Source organism: Cyprinus carpio, chromosome B5 (assembly GCF_018340385.1).
Source record: "Cyprinus carpio isolate SPL01 chromosome B5, ASM1834038v1, whole genome shotgun sequence".
Taxonomy (NCBI): domain Eukaryota; kingdom Metazoa; phylum Chordata; class Actinopteri; order Cypriniformes; family Cyprinidae; genus Cyprinus; species Cyprinus carpio.
This window is the reverse complement of record NC_056601.1, coordinates 23,892,690-23,910,633: the sequence shown is the minus strand read 5'-3', so window position 1 is coordinate 23,910,633 and position 17,944 is coordinate 23,892,690. Positions and strand designations below refer to the sequence as shown.

General features: G+C 35.8%; 2 protein-coding genes across 2 annotated transcripts; one reads left to right on the top strand and one right to left on the bottom strand.

Annotated features, from left to right (window-relative positions):
- Window positions 1–3,426: 3,426 nt before the first annotated feature.
- On the bottom strand, window positions 3,427–11,951 carry mks1 (MKS transition zone complex subunit 1). The gene is made up of 18 exons (XM_042724991.1): window positions 11,679–11,951; window positions 11,163–11,294; window positions 11,027–11,075; window positions 9,881–10,036; window positions 9,405–9,502; window positions 9,147–9,275; window positions 8,723–8,827; window positions 8,518–8,626; window positions 7,404–7,460; window positions 7,264–7,306; window positions 7,006–7,068; window positions 6,602–6,672; window positions 6,453–6,522; window positions 6,228–6,335; window positions 4,123–4,256; window positions 3,946–4,028; window positions 3,760–3,857; window positions 3,427–3,555 (listed from the first exon to the last, which is right to left on the bottom strand). The coding sequence occupies exons 1-18, from the start codon at window positions 11,753–11,755 to the stop codon at window positions 3,479–3,481; spliced, it is 1,659 nt and encodes a 552-aa protein (XP_042580925.1). The 5' UTR covers window positions 11,756–11,951; the 3' UTR covers window positions 3,427–3,478.
- A 664-nt stretch (window positions 11,952–12,615) lies between these two features.
- On the top strand, window positions 12,616–17,292 carry mrm1 (mitochondrial rRNA methyltransferase 1 homolog (S. cerevisiae)). The gene is made up of 5 exons (XM_042724990.1): window positions 12,616–13,421; window positions 13,595–13,688; window positions 14,786–14,906; window positions 15,073–15,192; window positions 17,122–17,292. The coding sequence occupies exons 1-5, from the start codon at window positions 12,631–12,633 to the stop codon at window positions 17,160–17,162; spliced, it is 1,167 nt and encodes a 388-aa protein (XP_042580924.1). The 5' UTR covers window positions 12,616–12,630; the 3' UTR covers window positions 17,163–17,292.
- Window positions 17,293–17,944: the final 652 nt, after the last annotated feature.

Sequence of the window (17,944 nt, the reverse complement as noted above, 5' to 3'; positions counted from 1 at the left end):
CTCTCTGACTCGATGGACACTTGACCACTGACTTGAGCACCTGGATGCCGTTCACTGGAGAACACTGTGGCCTTTCAGTCAGAGGCCAGACGTGTCTGCACGACTGCCAGATTGGACTATATATGCAACAGCTGCTCAAGTGCATCTTAGCCTGGAAGAGCTCCACAAGTGCTAATCTGAGGATCTGTTGGACCCGGGTTTGAGTGCCGTCATCACTTGAATGACTGTAAAAGACCAGTTGCCATGATGCTAAACATGTATGGAACCTTATTCTTGGAGACTGTGCATACGTTCCTGCTTCCAGCATCAACCTGTCTCGAAAAGATGGTCTGTGGCATTCAGACTTTGTCAATGGAATTCTTTTTGTGATAGTATCTGCAGTGATGGGTGGCCATCAGAACATCTTATGAGGGCAGCTCATCCTTAGGATCCTCATCAGACTGAATACACACAGACTCACATACAGTACAAGCTCTCTGAACATGTATGGACTGGAAGAGACAGCTTGGGTCTTTGTGTCAACTGCTATCAGCTCGTTTTGGAGATCTGGATATTCTTTGTGTTTGCACGCAGGTGTCTGTAACCCAGGAAGGACTGGATGTTCCTGGATCCTCATACCTTGTTCATTAATAACCCAATCATCACCTTAACCCTATCTCAATAAGGTTTATGATCCAGGAACACATACTTGGCAAAATCACAGTCATGGTTGCCACGTGGTGACCATGATTTTGCAAGTACTGTAGGATTTGTTCTTGGTCAGTGTCTTTTCTGGGTCCTGGTACAACATTCCTAAGCATTAATTATTTAAAATGAGAGGGAAATGGCACTGTTGGTTGATATGAAAGTCGTTCAAGCCCCAACCTGAGCCTTAAGCTCCAACTGTTGATAGGAATGTTGTTTCAGGACCAAGAGAAGTCTGCTCCAGGAATATGTTCCACTTGTCAAAATCATGGGCACCATCCAGACATACCACTGATTCTCTCACACACAATCTTAATATTATACTCTTACTGTCCTATATTTAACACTATGGCCTTGGTAGCCTATAAGAGAAAGAATCAGAGCATCAATTTCTGCCTGTAAGTTTGGGGAAGGACTGCCTTTTTTCACTACACTATGGAGGGTGGGGTAGGAGTGCATTTAAAAACCTGTTTAAAAATAAGCAGTATTCCTACATTCCCATAAGGAATTCATTTCAGAAATGAAAATTCACTATCATTTTTTTTATCCATATTATCCAGTCTCATTGTGAATGATTCAGGCATGTATGTTTAACTTTTTCCACCTTGTAATTTTCAATTACAATTTCATAACTTTTCAGTGAAATGACTGGACTTCTCCAGTTATTTAGTATGCATAAACCTGCCCCTTTCTTACATTACTCCGCCCTACATTTTTTGTGACAATGTCACATTACATAATGAACAAAGATTGGTTATATTGACTGTTATATTGACTATAAATACAGCTGTGAGCCCCTGCTGGTAGATGCTATAACTACACTATTTATATGAGCAATATGTTTTTCCATCGACAGCCATTCAAAAAAGTAGCTGTATATTCTGACCAAAGGTAAATATTCTTTAAATGGGTTTTAAGTATTAAGTTCAACTTGCAACAGATACAGACACAAATCATCCCCTTAGAATTACAAGGTTCTATCTGCATCCCGAGTAGTTTTGAAATATTGAGCTTCAAAGTTTTTGCATTCCATTTGACTGTGTAGATAGAACCTTTTTGTCCCAAAATGTACACAACATTAAAAAACCTATAACATAATGTAAATAAGTTGTCACAGAATAAGAATATGTGAATAACTCAATTTTGACAAAAAATTCAGATAGATCCTTATAATTTAGAGGGGACGAAATGTCTCTAAATGTCACTGTTGCAGTTCACCCTAAAATTAAGTATTTGTTCACTGTCATGTGGTTCCAAATCTGTACGTCAATTCTTCTGTGGAACACAATTTATTTTATTTTTCATACATTAGAAGTCCCAGACATTCAATGTATGAAAACATAAACATTCTCACGACATCTTATTGTGTGTTATGTAAAAGAAAATTAAAAATAAAAGTGCCAGGATAAACAAAAATGGCAATTTCACATTTATTAATAACATTAATGTTAAAAACCTTTTATAGCCTGAAGAACACTTTTCTTCTACAAAGAACTTCTGTGTGGTGGGAAAGTTCTATGGATTTTAAAGATTCTTCATGGAACTGTACACCCTGACAAAGAACCATTTAAGGACCTTTATTTTTAAGAATGAAAATGGAGAACACTTCACAAAGCAGCATGATACCCAAAGAGTCTGCGCATTTCGCTTCACTTTACACATGGACAGGTGGTCTGGGGGACAGTGAGCTGTAGTTTAATCCAACTGCCTGCCTCAAGGGCTGTGAACACACGAGTGCTGATAGCTGACATTATGTTCTCACTATATCCATCCAAATCAAATGAAGGCCATGTGATCATGCATGTCTTTTGATATGCAATGCTTTCAGCACAAACTGTAGAGAACGAATCTGTAGAGAACTAATTAACTGTAACAATTCCCATGAATCATATGACTGCCCTACCATGTTCTTATGACGTGGCTTATGTTTATAGATTAGATGGTGCCCTCTGCTGTTTATCTGTGTGCTTGGCATGTCTCACTGTCTGCATTAGACTTTTGTGCAATTACTTTTAACCAATTCTTGGAAAGTCATTTGAGTAGATCTAAAGCATAAATTCAGTTCCAATCATCATGTTCACCAGGCTGGCCTTACCACAGTTGTAGTTAATTACATGTTCACAATCCACAAATATGTAACCACAAAACTAAAAATATCCAAATACGTTTCTTTATTACATTTAACCAACGCAATCCCTCTTTTGGCATTAAAAAACTACTGTCAGGATTGACTAAAAACAGTGAAAAATTAGCGATGCAAAAGCATGGACAGAGTTTCCCTTTCAGACAGAAAGTTTATGGGAGGAGAGTATTTAAATAAACCACGCAATGTGATTTACAAGGGTTTGCGGTAGTTAATTTACTGGTATTTGCACCATTAGTTAATGCCCAAAACAAGCATGTCTTAACCCATTTTGCGCTTGACATGGCTGTGATTGTTACTAATTTGCTCTGGACATTTTGGAAATGAGTCTGTGTTCTTTCATTTGCACATTATCAGTAGATCACCCACACAACTTTCCACTCCCATCTACACTTTTATGGGACTGTGAATTTGGGCTAAATTTTCTTTGAAATTCCTCATTCTCGATAAGTTACCAAAGCAATCTGGTTTAGTTTTTACAATAATCATGTTTTTATTAAGTACATTTGCAAAAAGTAAAAGAAATAGTTAGAATTTACTTACATAATACAAGTAATTCATAAAACACAACTGAAAAAAAAAAATCTGTACATTTCAAACTATACAAAAATGTACTATACGCATATAAACAGTATTAGGTGTTAGTGTATATCAAGAGGTGTTGATGAGATCTCTGGGTAAAGTCTCTCTTGCCTCCTGCATGCGATTACGTGCCCTCTGAAACGCTTCTGAAATCATAAACACACACAAAATCAGAAAGTACATACATCCTGTAAAATATAATATACTGTTTGTCTGTACTGAGGTCAATAGGAACTAAGGAAAGTTTTTTTTTTTTTTTTTACGCTCTAACTCTAAATGTTAACAATGACCTTAGCAAGTGGCACTAATTAATAGCAATAAGGTCCTGAAGCTATTTAGTCTTGTCTTACCCAGAACATTATAAACAGAGCCCTGCTGACTGTGTCCGCCCAGCTGATCCAGAACAGTCTGTCTTCTTTTCTTTAGGGTGTTGGCATCAATAAAAGCCCTGAATAAAATACAAAAAGCTTTTACAGTCTTAAAGGGGCAAAATATTACTGCTGCATTGACAAAATGCAGTGATTGTGTTGGCCAACCTGGCATGCTGGATACAATTAAGAGTAAAGGTCACACTTCCAGTGGTTTGAGTGCGAAAGCCAAAGCGACTCAACCGCTCTCCCTAAAAATAGAAGCAAGAGAACATTAAACTGTTAAATTGAATTACTGGAAATGCAAGTGCAAATCTTTACAGCAGGAAATGTATAATGAGTCACCTTGAAAGTGCCAGGCACTCTGACATAACTGATGTCCTCGAGTTCAGGTGCTCCGCCGATGAAGAAGCGTCTCAGTTCAGCCACCGTGCCGGACTGGAGGGGTCTCCATGTGTGGCAAGTCATCCTGTGATACCCTGAAAACATGAAGTCACTACTGAACAAGCTGATACAAATTTACTTAATAGAACATACTTTGAAATTTGCTTAAAATTTGCTACAGTTCATCATATAAATGATATCCTGGGTTTAAAATCTTGAATTAGAATGACATGTGACAAAAGTACATCAGTGATTAATGAAGTGGATCGCCCAGGCTGCATTTATTTGATCGAAATAAAATATTGTAAAATATTACAATTTAAAAGAAGAGTTTTCTATTTGAATATTTTTTAGCAGCCATTACACCATTACTCCAAAATGTTTAGAATTATAATAAAATGTGTTTAGACATATTTTAAAATGTATTTATAGCTGAATTTTCAGCAGCCATTACTCCAGGCTTCACTGTCACATAATCCTTCAGAATTTATTCTAATTTCATTATTTGTTTCTTAAGAAACATTCCTTTCAGAAATGATTTGTAACATGCCTTTACTGTTTCTTTTAATTAATTTAACACATCTTTGCTTAATAAAAGTATTAGTGCTGTCAAACGATTAATCGCGATTAATCGCATCCAAAATAAAAGTTTTTGTTTACGTAATATATGTGTGTGTTCTGTGTATATTTACTATGTATATGTAAATACAAACACATGCATTGTATATATTTAAGAAATATATTAAAGGGATACTCCACCCCGAAATGAAAATTTTGCCATTAATCACTTACTCCCATGTCGTTCCAAACCCGTAAAAGATTTGTTTGTCTTTGGAACACAACTGAAGATATTTTGGATGAAAACCGGGAGGCCTGTAACTGTCCCATAGACTGCCAAGTAAGTAACACTGTCAAGGTCCAGAAAAGTATGAAAGACATCGTCAGAATAGTCCATAGCGTATGCTCTTCTGTATCAGCCGCGCCACAAAGATGCAATGTTTCTACGTGTATTTATCTTTGATTTGAAAGAAAACAGCGCATCCTTGTGGCGCGGAAGACACAGAAGAGCATACGCAGCATACGGTGATATGGATGGACACAGAGGACACTGTTGACAAAGAAATGATCAACAGATTAAGTCATTATTCTTGTTTTCTTCGCTTACAAAAAGTATTCTCGTCACTTCCTAACATTATGGTTGAACAACTGATGACAGATGGACTATTCTGATGATGTCTTGCATACTTTTATGGACCTTGACAGTGTTACTTACTTGGCAGTCTATGGGACAGTCACAAGCCTCCCTGTTTTCATCCAAAATATCTTCAATTGTGTTCTGAAGACGAACAAATCTTTTACGGGTTTGGAACAACATGGGGGTATGTGATTAATGACAAAATTTTAATTTTAGGGTGGAGTAAACATATATTTATAAATAATAATATAAATATATAAATGTATATACATGTAAATATTTTCAAAATATATACTGTGTGTGTATTTATATATACATAATAAATAAACACAGTATTAACTTTGGATTAATTTTGGATGTGATTAATTGCACTTAAAAAGTTCTGATTTCTTACTCAAAATAGTGACATGTTTCTAAATTAGACCATGAATATGCTTTTACCAGACACATTTTACAAAAATGTGTTTTTTGGTTACAGTATAGCACCCATATTGCAATTTTACTCTAAAAATAGCTGGTTACAAATTGGGATCAAACAATCATTTTATTGTTTGTCCTACTTGGTGTTGAGGAAATTACATGTGAATTTAAATGAATGTTTGTGGAAATGTTTTTGGTTGATATGTATGATTTAAATATGAAATATATATGATATACTATCTATGATTTTTACCAGTTAAATTAAACTAAAACCTGTCACATGTTTATGGTGCCAATATCACCCACATCACAATTGTACAATTTTACTAAACAAAATGAATGCTTTGTGAATTAGTTATGTACCATTAAAAAGAAGAGATTCAGGAGAACATCTGACATGAATGCCACTACATTATAATTTGCGATACTTCAGAACAAAAGACTGTCCTACCCGGCGTTGAGGGAATGACCAGGAAGCCATAGCCTTCAGTTCTGTAGCGCTGCCAGAAATCCAACGAGAGAACTTTGAAAAACATCACTGGCCACTGGGGCAATGACCCTGCACAGATGATCAGCACCTGTGTTTATTCACTGATTATTTATTTTCATATCTTCAGGACGTTGTCTGTGTAATGTATTTTTCTAATCATTAGTTACAGGCAATAAAAGATCTCACCATCAGACTCGTCTTCCTTATGGAAGAAGGTCTCAAAGCTGAATGGATAGGAGAAGAAGGCAACATCCTCCTATAAAACAGAGAACATGCTTGCCACATTTCCATGTACCCGGAGCTGGGAGATGGGGTTTAATAAAATGACATCTTACCTTTCCCACACTGTGTGTGCGACACGTCTGAGTCACACCGGACAGACAGTGAAAGGGAACACTGGACCAATCTGAAGAACATGGAACAACATCAGTTACTGACGTAAAATACAATGTTTGGCTTCTTAATTCACACTTAAAATGTCTATATGTCATTTCATTAGTTTAAAAACCAGAATGTGTACCTTTGCCTTCATTTAAAACTTTATTATTTAAAAATGAGCAAACTAATACTTTTTGTTGAAAAAGTGTAATTGTTCTTTCTTTAAATCCATTTGTGTAAAATAAATACCACTTGGTTTTATTTTGTAATCAAATGCAATGCTGTGCATACATTTATAAGTGAGACTTAACTGTTAAAATATTGTTTCCCATTGTATGTGGTTGAGAGTAGGTTGACTTACTATTTGGTAAATCCAGGAAGAAATGGACATAAAGATTGTCATACTCATAGCCCTGAGCAGAAACTGAAAGGAAAAATTGACACATTATATTGAGCAGTAACTTGTGAGATCCAGTTTGTGCTAAAATTTAAAATATATATATATATATATTGCAAACACTGCAATTTAAGCATGCATTTAATGTACTGATGTTATACTGCTTTGCCCACAGTAAATCTAGGCTAATCTTTACTGTGATGGTTATTTGTTAGTGATAACTGATATTTCCATTTACAATCAGGCGAAGTATCCCTAGAGGTGGCTAGGAAGTGTTTGGACAATCAGAAGGAAAATGTCACCTTTTTTATTTGGAATATATGTATGACACCATAAGTCTAGATAGGAATTGTAATTCTTACCATTTCAAAGTCTTGGCCAACCAGGCTGTTGAGGTATTCTTTGTGACGTGTGTACAGCTAAAAAAAAGAAAAAAAAAAAAGAATGCGTGAGAATGATAACTCCACCTAAAAGGGGTCAGCAATCCACCAGTGAGCCTTGGGCCAGCCAAAGAATTCCATATTGCTCCAGGGACATGGTCCATGCAGTTTAAGATGCTCTGGATAAACAGAGTTTGTTTAAAAAAAAGAGCTTATTTTAGCTTTTTTTTCTGCCTAAAAAAAAACCACCTTGTTTGTCCATGACATAAAATATCATGTATATCCTTTGCAAATATGGCAATTTTTGGCATTTTGCCTTTAGTATGATAGGATAGATCAAAGCTGACAGGAAGCGAAGTGGGCAGGATCAGGTAAGTTCATCGAGTCGTGATTTGAACTCGGGACGCCTGGCATACTGCACACAAAGGCAAGGCTATAGGTGCCAACATAGTTTTACATTTTACATTAAATTATTATATTCAGTGCTGCAAAGTACCAATAGAAAACAGTGAAAATTTAATAAAAAAAAATTATCAAGTGTATACCAAAATAATAAACCAAAAATATAAACTATAAAACGAAAATTGAGAATTATACATCATCTGAAAGCTGAATAAATAAGATTTCCATTGATTTTTGGTTTGTTAGGATAGGACAATATTTGACCAAGATACAATGATTTAAAAAACTGGAATCTGAGGGTGCAAAAAAAATAAAATAAAATAAATAAATTCTAAATATTGAGAAAATCGCCTCTAAGGCTGTCTAAATGAAGTCTTTAGCAATAAATATTACTGATCAAAAATTACGTTTTGAGATATTACGGTAGGAAACTTACAAAATATCTTCATGGAACATGATCTTTACTTAAATCCTGAATGAAAGAAAAATCAATTACTTTGACCCATACAATGTATTTTTCGCTATTGCTACAAATATACCCATGCTACTTATGACTGGTTATGTGGTCCAGGGTCACTAATGTTTCTAATCCATCCCTTATGAGATTCCGTGTCAGGATGCTGCCTTAGAAGGTACTCACTCAGACAGTGAGACAGTGAAACCACCAATCCTAGGCAAGAACAAAGGGACATACATCTCTGTACATGCGCTGCTCTCTCTCTTTCTCCTCTGCATGAATGTGTGATGAGGCGTTCTCCAGATACAGCCTCCACACCTCCCTCTTCTCCCCTTGCGTTTCCAGCCTGGTGTGAAAGACAGTCAAATACACCTTCTGTAATCACAATGAACTCATCCCAATATTATTCACAAGAGAAATTGACAGAGGTGGTAGGTCTTGCCTGTAGGCTCCTCTGTTGTTGTTAAAGTCTGGTTTTATTGTGATTACTCCATTACCATCTGCTTTTATGGTGCATAATATATATTCATTCTCTTTCAGGCCCAACCTGTAAAACACAGTCACATGTCTGGTTATTTCACATTACTTTAAATGGGTCATATTATAAGAAAATATCATATTTTTCTTTGTATTTTTGAAATAACAGTGTTTGTTACATTTGTGTAGATTATTTTCCTATAAGTCTTAAAAATGCAGCAACAAAAACATCAGTTTAATTTTATAGGTAGGATAGAGAGTGGAAAATGGTGATATAAAACTACAAAAAAAAAATCTTCTAATGCATTATTAATGGACCTCCGGTCAAATAAATGATAAGAAAATAAGTATATGTTTAAGTGGATAAAGTAGAGTATCATCACACTTACTTCCCTGAAGGCCCAAGATCTCCCATGATGTGCATGGTCTGCACTGGTGTGTTGATGATGTGGCTGTTCTTTATAAACTCCTCCGAAGGCTCCCATGTGATTAAACGGGACTTGGGAACATTAGACTCTCTTAATTGTGTGTAAAATTTTTTTTAAAATAATACAAGGTAAACCTCCTTAACTTTACAAATATGATAAAGGTTTTACAGAAAAAACACCTTGCAGGCAACTATACTATATACTTCTAGGTACACTTACACAGGACGTCTCTCTTGTCTCCTGTGTCTTACATTTGCCATGCGTTCTGCTAAAAGGGTTGGTGTGGGCTGAGCTGGGATCAGCAGACTCTGGGCTTGCTGTCAATACAATCACAACTTCAGAAAACTGTAAAAACACATGCAGCCTATACATCCATTGGTGAATCTCACCCAACCTGTCGAAACCGTATTTGGGTCATATATAATACCAAATAATTCATTATTTATTAAATAAATAAATAAATAAATAAATAAATAAGAAATTTTAATTAGCTTAAAGAAAATGAAGCCTAATTTAGAAATAATAAGATTCTGTATTGTGATATTTTCATGACAATTCTTCATTTCTTATTCATGACAATTCTTATTGACCTTCATTATATCAACAAAAATAATACAATGCAAGTCATTGGGAACCGAAATGGTTTGGTTATTAGCAATCTTCAAACTATATATAAAACGGTAGAGTCGACTGACCTCTTCCCATTTGGAGAAGCGATCAAAGTCTGTGTATGTGAAAATGCGCTGGTTTTGTCTTCTTTTGGATCTTTCCATTGCCATGATTTCTGTGTGATACTGACGCTCCAGTGGTGTTTGGCAATTTGACTCTGTTTGGTAAAGGTCCATTTCATACTGCATGTGAATGACAAAGCAGAACTCATCAGATACACCATGAAAAAAAGGGTAGGCTGCTGACTATTTAGTATAGGGTGACCACATGTGCTCATTTCCCAGTTTTTGGTGTATTGCCCTTGATTGGATCGGTTTCGGTTTTAGAGCATGTTCAAAACAGCTCACAGATACAATGCAAAAAAGCCTGACCAACATAGCCAGCTGGTTATCAGAGCAATCATGTAGTGATTATTTGCACCAATAAATTCGGCTGCAAACTACACTGATCACTTGGTCATGCGCTGCTACTTCAGTCAAGAAAAACTTAACCTTGTTGAGAGCAGAGCACTATTATTATCAATGACCAAAAGAGAACAGCTAAACATTAACAACTGCAACAATTACATTTGCAGAAAACACATACGTCGTGCTCAAAACGAGTCTAAAAAGCAAAATAATAAGCCTAATTAAGAATAGAAAGGGTCATTTCCATGCACAAACATAAAATACCATTTGAAAAGTTAATGAAAGTGATGAAAGGAAATTAAAGTATTAAGTACCGTACAATTAGAAAATGTTTAAAATATTTATTTATCATATGTTCTTATATAATGTGTTTTTGTAAAGTCAGAATTTAGTTATAATATTGTTTTGCACTGCTTGCTATGGTTACTATAACTATTTGCATAGTGTGATTTATGGTGTATTAAAACCAGTCCAAAAATCATAACAATCAAACTAACATAATAATTATTAATTTTAATAAAAGCACAGGAAACACTCACAACATTTAATCAAAAACATTGTATTGTCCCCATTTTTACAAAAAAAAAAAAAAAAAGTACTGCGCGTCCCCATTTTTTTTTTTTTTTTTCAATTCTTAGATAATAACAAGTGAGATTTCAATGATATTTTGACCACCTAAATAGGAAATGTCCCCAGTTTCCATTTTTGAAATCTGGTCACCTCAATTTAGTAGCGCACACAGCTTTGCCCTCACTAGTGGCCTACCTGACTGAAGAACTTCTCTTGCCATCCAACCACCAGTTCCTCCGCATCACTGGCTGTGTTAGAAAGAGAAAGAGAAAATTATTATCCACCATATGCCAGTGAATTGTGCTGACAGCTTTGTTGTGGTATGTTTCACATATTGGAATCTTTTTGTTTGTGGGTGCTTGTGTTTTGGAGCTGTATGTGTCCTGTTTTATGATGAGTATGTACTTGTTGGTGGGGATTTTGTGATGGAGATGCTGTGGAGGTCACACGCTGTATGCGCACTCTAAAACAGAAACAAAACAGTAACAGTAGTATGTAATATATGTTGTTTTGGGGCATATTGCAACTGTATTTTATTTAGTGACTTAAAGTGTCATGTACAGTAAATACAGTGGTACATGGATTTGGTAATCATTCAGAATCATGGTAAAGAGACCTTTACAAAAAGTAGTATGGTAGTATCATGGTGCACTTATGTGTAAGATGACCATATTACGAAACTAATATATATAATGGAACTGACATTCGTAAACAATAGTATATACATTGTGCTACAAGTTGTTTCTAAGAATACCATGGTACTAGATATGGTGAAGACATTTGGTGCATTTAATAGTGTGTATACTTTTATTTTATATGTCAAGTACACTCAGGAGACGTCACTTACCGTATTCGTAAGTTTTTAACTGCATCCCGGGAACGGTAAACCGATTCTCCGGTGTCAGTGCACCAACCGTCGGCCATATTTGACACTCGGCCTCAAAAGATAGAAGTCTTTAGCTGTAGTGTATCCTTCGCATCGGTTGACTATTAAAAAAACGCACACCAAGCATGAACAAGGATAAGCAGCTTTGACTGATTCACTTCTTAATGCAATGCTCCGGTAGGAAGTTAATACTACACATCAGAGCGTCTCGTTGCATAGTAACACACTAACGTTACCGGAAGCAGCCGGAAGTCAATCATGCGCATGCTCGGTACGGATATAAATACCCTGTTCTCAAACCAGCTAGCATTGCTCTTTGACTCAGTACATAGAAACGGAGTCAAGTCTAGCTGATCTGGGAGCGAAAGTGATAGTAAACACACACACTCCGCGCTTCACATTCACATTTGATAACTGCCAGTGAACTGAAAGCTGTTCCACGTGGTTTTGTTTGTTGTTGAAAAACGAATATAGTGGATTAGATATGCCTGAGATCGGTTCTTTTTATATCATATATCCCATTTTACTCGGCTAATATTGAAAATTCTGCTTTATTTAATGACCATACAGTGTTGCTGGTGCTTTAATTCTGAAGGGCACCTTAGCCTTTTGGTTAGCAGCAGCTTCAACACTATTTTTCATTATTATTATTATTTTTTAAAATAAATAACAAATAATTTGTTAAAAGCAACATAAAGCGTTGAAATAAACTTTTTTTAACCAAATTTTCTTATCTTTTCTTGTTTCCCAACTAGTGTTCAGCTGATTTCGCTTGTCGGTCAAACCTGACCAGTTGACAAGTACCCAAAACGGCTTTATAACTTTGTAACTTGATTGGTTTAGACCAGCAAACCACCTCAAGATGGTTTAAGCTGTTTCTAAGGCATATATGAGCAAGTTATTAAAAGCAAATATGCAGGCATGGAAAACAAGTATCCAAGTATTCCTAGCCTCCAATCGAACTAGGAATAGATATAGTTGCTGCTTGGTAGGGCTGAAGGAATTATATTTGACACCTTTCACACAACGTGCAGCCTATAGTTGCACAAGAGCACTTTTCTGTCCAAGAGACAGTGTTTCAAAGTCAGGTGAGAGATTTACCTCTAGCAAACTCAAAAAGACATTTGTGTCTAAGCAGTATAAATATGCTGCTACTAGAGATGAGATTTCCAGATCAACAAAAACACAGAAGGGAAAAGTTTCATCGGAGCTTCAGAAACTGAGGTTTGAGGATTTCAGTGAGTCAGAAACTGGAAGGGTTTTGAGACATATCCAAAAAGAATCTGAGCCCACTGAAGGTACACAGTTAGAGATTGTGTTTGGTGTGGCCCCATGTTTGCTGGCCCTCATGCAGAATAGGAGGAAGCCGAGTCGTCTCTTTGTGAAGAACGGTGAGGGGCCACAGAGAGATGTGATTCTGAGGGTCTGTCAGGAGGCCGTCAGACGGGGCGTGCAGATACAGAGAGTCAGTAAGCAAACACTTGACAAGATGTGTGGCGGCAAGGTGCACCAGGGGTTGTGTCTGCAGGCAAGTCCTCTTGGGTTTATCACTGAGGAAAGACAGATGACGTCTCATGACGTGAACAATCACAGGGCATTATGGCTGGTTTTGGATGGAGTGCAGGATCCGATGAATCTTGGTGCCATTTTGCGGTGTGCGTATTTCCTGGGAGTGGATCGAATTGCCAGCAGCATTCATAACAGGTGGAGTTAAAAGAGGCATTTGTGTTTAATTCTTTATAACATTGTTAAATGGAATGTAGGAACATTGTTTATTTGGTCATGTATTTTGTTTATGATTAAATTAAAATGTGTTTTACATATAATTTTGTATTAACCATTGAAATCTGCTTGTGATTATTTGTTGTCTTTGATAGCTGTCCTCTGACGCCCACAGTGAGTAAAGCCATTGCTGGTGTGATGGAGGTCATGGAGGTGTTTGGCTATGGCAACTTGAAAGATATGATTAAGGTCTGGAAGCTGATCCCTCCACTTCGCCTCGTTTGAAATTTCAATGGGATTTACATGTTTAGACGGAGGTCAGATGTTCAGATATCAGATATGTATCTGATTTAATACCTCATATGGAAGTGACTCAGAATGGATGCGAAAATTCTATGTCACATGAGAGTAAAAAAAAAGTTTTTTTTGTGCCAGTGTAAACAAAGACCAAGTTTCCATTTGTAGCCAGTAGAGGGCAGTTAAATAACTCAAATGTGGTTTAGCTCATGGTTTTACAAATTGGTCCAGATGGCCATAGCGATTGATTTATTGGTGATTATTATTTATTAGCAATGCTAACTAATCAAAATCAACAATTCTGAGCCCAAAAAAAATAGATGAATACGTGTTCAAGTGTTATTGCAGTGAATTCCATCAGATGAATGCTAGTGTCACTAATACTAATTATATAAATAATAATAATTATTGTTTTTTACTGCAAAGCAACACAAAAGTGGTATTAATAAGAGAACAATTATTAAGAAAAGCAAATTTCATTTTGGCCCCAAAAAAATCTGAAAGACGTCCCATAAAATTGTGTTCAAGGTAACAAATAAAAACAAAACTGTAAATTGTTTTGTTTAAAAAAATAAAAATACAGTGACACTGCAAAAGCATAAATGATAAACTTTTATGCTAGCACTATTTTTCTAACACATATTTTGATATTACATTAAAATGTATAGCTTATGTTTCAGGAAGGGCCAGATTTGCAAGGGGATCATCATTCTTATCAAAACTTCAGTGGGAAAAAAGAAAGAAATGAAAGAGGAAATTAAGAAAAAAATAAATTTGTCAAATGTTGTCAAAAGTAAGACAAAATAGAACATCCTTCCTTTGTTGTTTTTGCAACTTAATTGAGTTATGAAACAGGTTTTCGTTATAAAATAAGCTTTTTTAATTAAAGTGAATGGAAAATCCCATCTGTAGCCTGTAGAGGGCAGTTTAAGAAAACTGTTGAGGTTTAGACTGTGTCTGCCTAGTCCTTTTGAGAAACACATTTCATACTTAATTATCAGGATTTTCATTGTTTAATAGCTATAAGCAAATTTTTCTTGATATTATAGGTGAGAGCGGAAGAAGGTTGGCAAGTAGTTGGCACTGTTGGGTTAGAGGAATGCAGTCCTGAATCCACAGTAATGCCATGTTCAGATTTTAAGATGTCCAGACCTACACTACTGTTAATGGGTAAGAGGAAGTGTGTGTTCAAACATATTTAGACTCATAATTGTTGTATTCTCTTTGCGTTACACTGGTCTGTCTGTAAGAGGAAGTGTGTGTTCAAACATATTTAGACTCATAATTGTTGTATTCTCTTTGCGTTACACTGGTCTGTCTGTGTGTGTGCTATCAGGTGGAGAGGGTGACGGTCTTTCTCCAGAACTGCGTCAGATGTGTGACGTCCAGCTCACCATCCCTCCACGCAGAAACCTGCACCCTGAAGTAGAATCTCTCAATGTGTCTGTAGCCACAGGTATGTTTATATAAGTAAATGTTGTTCTGAATTGTTGGTAACCTTAAAATTTATTTGTTATTAATTAACCACAGCTCAGGGTAAACATTTAAAAAAGATGAATTAACATTTTTAAAGCTTGTTTAAAAATAATGACTTTTAAATGAATTGAAATAAAAAAAAAAAAATAAAGAAAATATCATCTGTAATTGTTTATTTTTAAATTAATGCCTCTGCATACATTGTAAAGATATCTGCCTGAAAACTTTATTCACTTTTAGGAGGCAGTTGTTATTGAATGTGTGGCTGATATGATGTCGTTTTTTTATATATAAAAAAACAATCCAACAAAAAACAAGCAAAATAATAATAATAATAAAAATAAATATACGATTACTGGGGTTCAAGCGCTTTAAGGCATTGAAGCACATAAGGAAAAAGACATAACATATTATTTAGCAAGCCTGTAACCACCTTAATCAATGATTTTAAAAAGCAGTTTGGCAAATCCAGGCAATTTACCATAGAAATATGATGTTTTTTTAAGGTTATGACTGTTGTAGCATCAGCTCTGGTCCGATCTCCCTAAAACTTTGCATGTTTGTTTAGAATCATCTGTGACATGTGCTCACCAGGTTTATTTCAGTTAGTGACCCTGTTATAGCTTCCCTAGGGTAAATTTCAATCTTTTTCTATAGTTATTGACCTTGAGAGTCCAGAGAATTGTACAGATTGAGCGTATAATGTTTTTTACAACCGTTCGCAAAAGTCGTTTTTTTTTTTTTTTTTTTACATCATTTAACAAACGATTTGATTGACAGCAGTAGTTCTAGAGGCAAAGTTGTTCAGAATGAGGAGGTCTGTTGTATGATGTGAATATATTGTGTTTATGTGTGAAAAACCGCACAAAATACAAACGTGTACACCCTTGAAAAATATGATATGCATTTAAAATTTATCACAGACCTTTAGGTGTTGTGAGTCAAACAGGCCCACCGAGTTTTGTTTAGTTCTCTGTTAACCTTGTCTAATAGGTGCTCGAAGTTCATTGGCCAATGGTGGCCATGTTTTTTGAGATACACAAATGTCCTTATATACACTATGCTATAAAGAGTCCATATAGCATTTTGGACTAAGACTGTGTGTACCGATTTTCATGTTATTTGGACGAACGGTTGTGTAGTCATGACCATGTGTATTTTTTTTTCTTCTCCCTCTTATAGCGCCACTAAGTGGCCAAACTCCACAATGTTTTTCATGTGACTTCAGACCTTACAATATCTCATTCCGTTCAAAAGTTACAGTATAGCCATTTTAGTAAAAGCGGCCCTGCCCTTTTTGAATGTTTTGGCATCCCTTTGCAATGGAGAGTCGAAAGTACAGCTATTTTTAATAATTACAGAGAATAGTTCGCAGAAGTAGGTTTTTCAGAAAATCCAAAATACTTGAAAATTTTGCCCGCGTGACAGCCGAATCCGAGGCGTGCGCTTTGGCTGACGTGAGCCAAGGATTCCAACGACATAAGACACTTGAGCCTGAGATTAACTGTTTAGGAGTTATGACCAATTTTGTATTATTGATCGCTGTTGCGCCCCCGTCAGACCAGAGTGAGCCTTGCTGACATTGTAGATGGTGTGAGTACACCATCCCTCCAAATTTCACGTCTTTACGAAGATTTAAGGTTTAGTCTGCTTTATCAGTTTTACGTGGAGATTGCTGATCCTTGGTAATTCTAACAATTACAATAGGTTTTCAGTGCTATGCACTTGAACCCCTAAAAATAATATAGATAAAAGGTTTATTTTAAATAGTTAACCAGATTTCATTGAGTTTCAGGACTCCCATTTATGAATATAGATAAATGAAACATATTGATTGTTAATTCATAATGCATTGCAATGTAGTTCAGTTTCTCTCTTTTAATGTGTTGCTGATTTTTCCTTCTCGCAGGCATTCTGCTGCACTCTCTTCTGTCCACATGCACAGGATGATGATGATGGCAACAATGACAAGGCAGAAGCATTATTTACTCAGTCGTCTCTCATTAGCCTCCTACAGTGATTAATGACTGGATTACTTTATCAATTAACAGTCTGAGAGTCTGGAGAGGCTCACTGATCAGATAAAGAGAGGCTGTAGATGCATTCTGGACCAGTAACTGACTGACCACCTTGTTTAAGACAAGACCTGCACTACACAGGGTCACTAAGGGAAAACATGCTTTTATAAACAGAGGTGTAATGTTTCATTATTCATTTTCTTCATGAAGGAAGTTAGTTCATGTGCTTTATTACTGTAAACATCTGCTACACGCAGATTAATGAAAAGTAATGCTAATTTTTATTTTAAATAAATATAGATTATATGTATTTTACTTAAAAAAACATGAATCCTTAATAATAATTAACAGTATTTAAAGCAGCATGGATTAAACAGTACAGCAACACACAAAAAAATTGTAGGCTAACATGGTTAAAGGCAGTGTGTTGTGGGATACAGTATTTTCACAGTACGGTCTTTTCATTTATTGCTTATTTTGACAAATGTAGGCGGTCATCCAGGTACTTTGTTGTTTTAAATGTTTGGTGTGTTTATTTTTTGGTTATTCCTTAACTATTATGTATATGTAGGCAGTCATCCAGGTACTCATTTTGCATTACAAAACACTTTTGCTGCTATTGAGGTGGGATATGGATAAGGTTAGGGACAGGTTTGGTGGTATGGGTAGGTTTAAGAGTGGATTAAGATGTAAGGAATGGGTCAATAGTGTAAA

Excerpts from the sequence above, each read along its gene's own strand:
- mrm1 (XM_042724990.1), top strand. The coding sequence starts at position 12,631 with ATGCAGGCATGGAAAACAAGTATCCAAGTATTCCTAGCCTCCAATCGA. Across the intron at positions 13,422-13,594 it reads GCCAGCAGCATTCATAACAG|CTGTCCTCTGACGCCCACAG; the intron begins GTGGAGTTAAAA and ends TGTCTTTGATAG. Across the intron at positions 15,193-17,121 it reads CAATGTGTCTGTAGCCACAG|GCATTCTGCTGCACTCTCTT; the intron begins GTATGTTTATAT and ends TCCTTCTCGCAG.
- mks1 (XM_042724991.1), bottom strand. The coding sequence starts at position 11,755 with ATGGCCGACGGTTGGTGCACTGACACCGGAGAATCGGTTTACCGTTCC. Across the intron at positions 7,307-7,403 it reads TTGGCCAAGACTTTGAAATG|CCACCTCTAGGGATACTTCG; the intron begins GTAAGAATTACA and ends AACACTTCCTAG. Across the intron at positions 7,069-7,263 it reads GATTGTAAATGGAAATATCA|TTTCTGCTCAGGGCTATGAG; the intron begins GTTATCACTAAC and ends TTTTCCTTTCAG.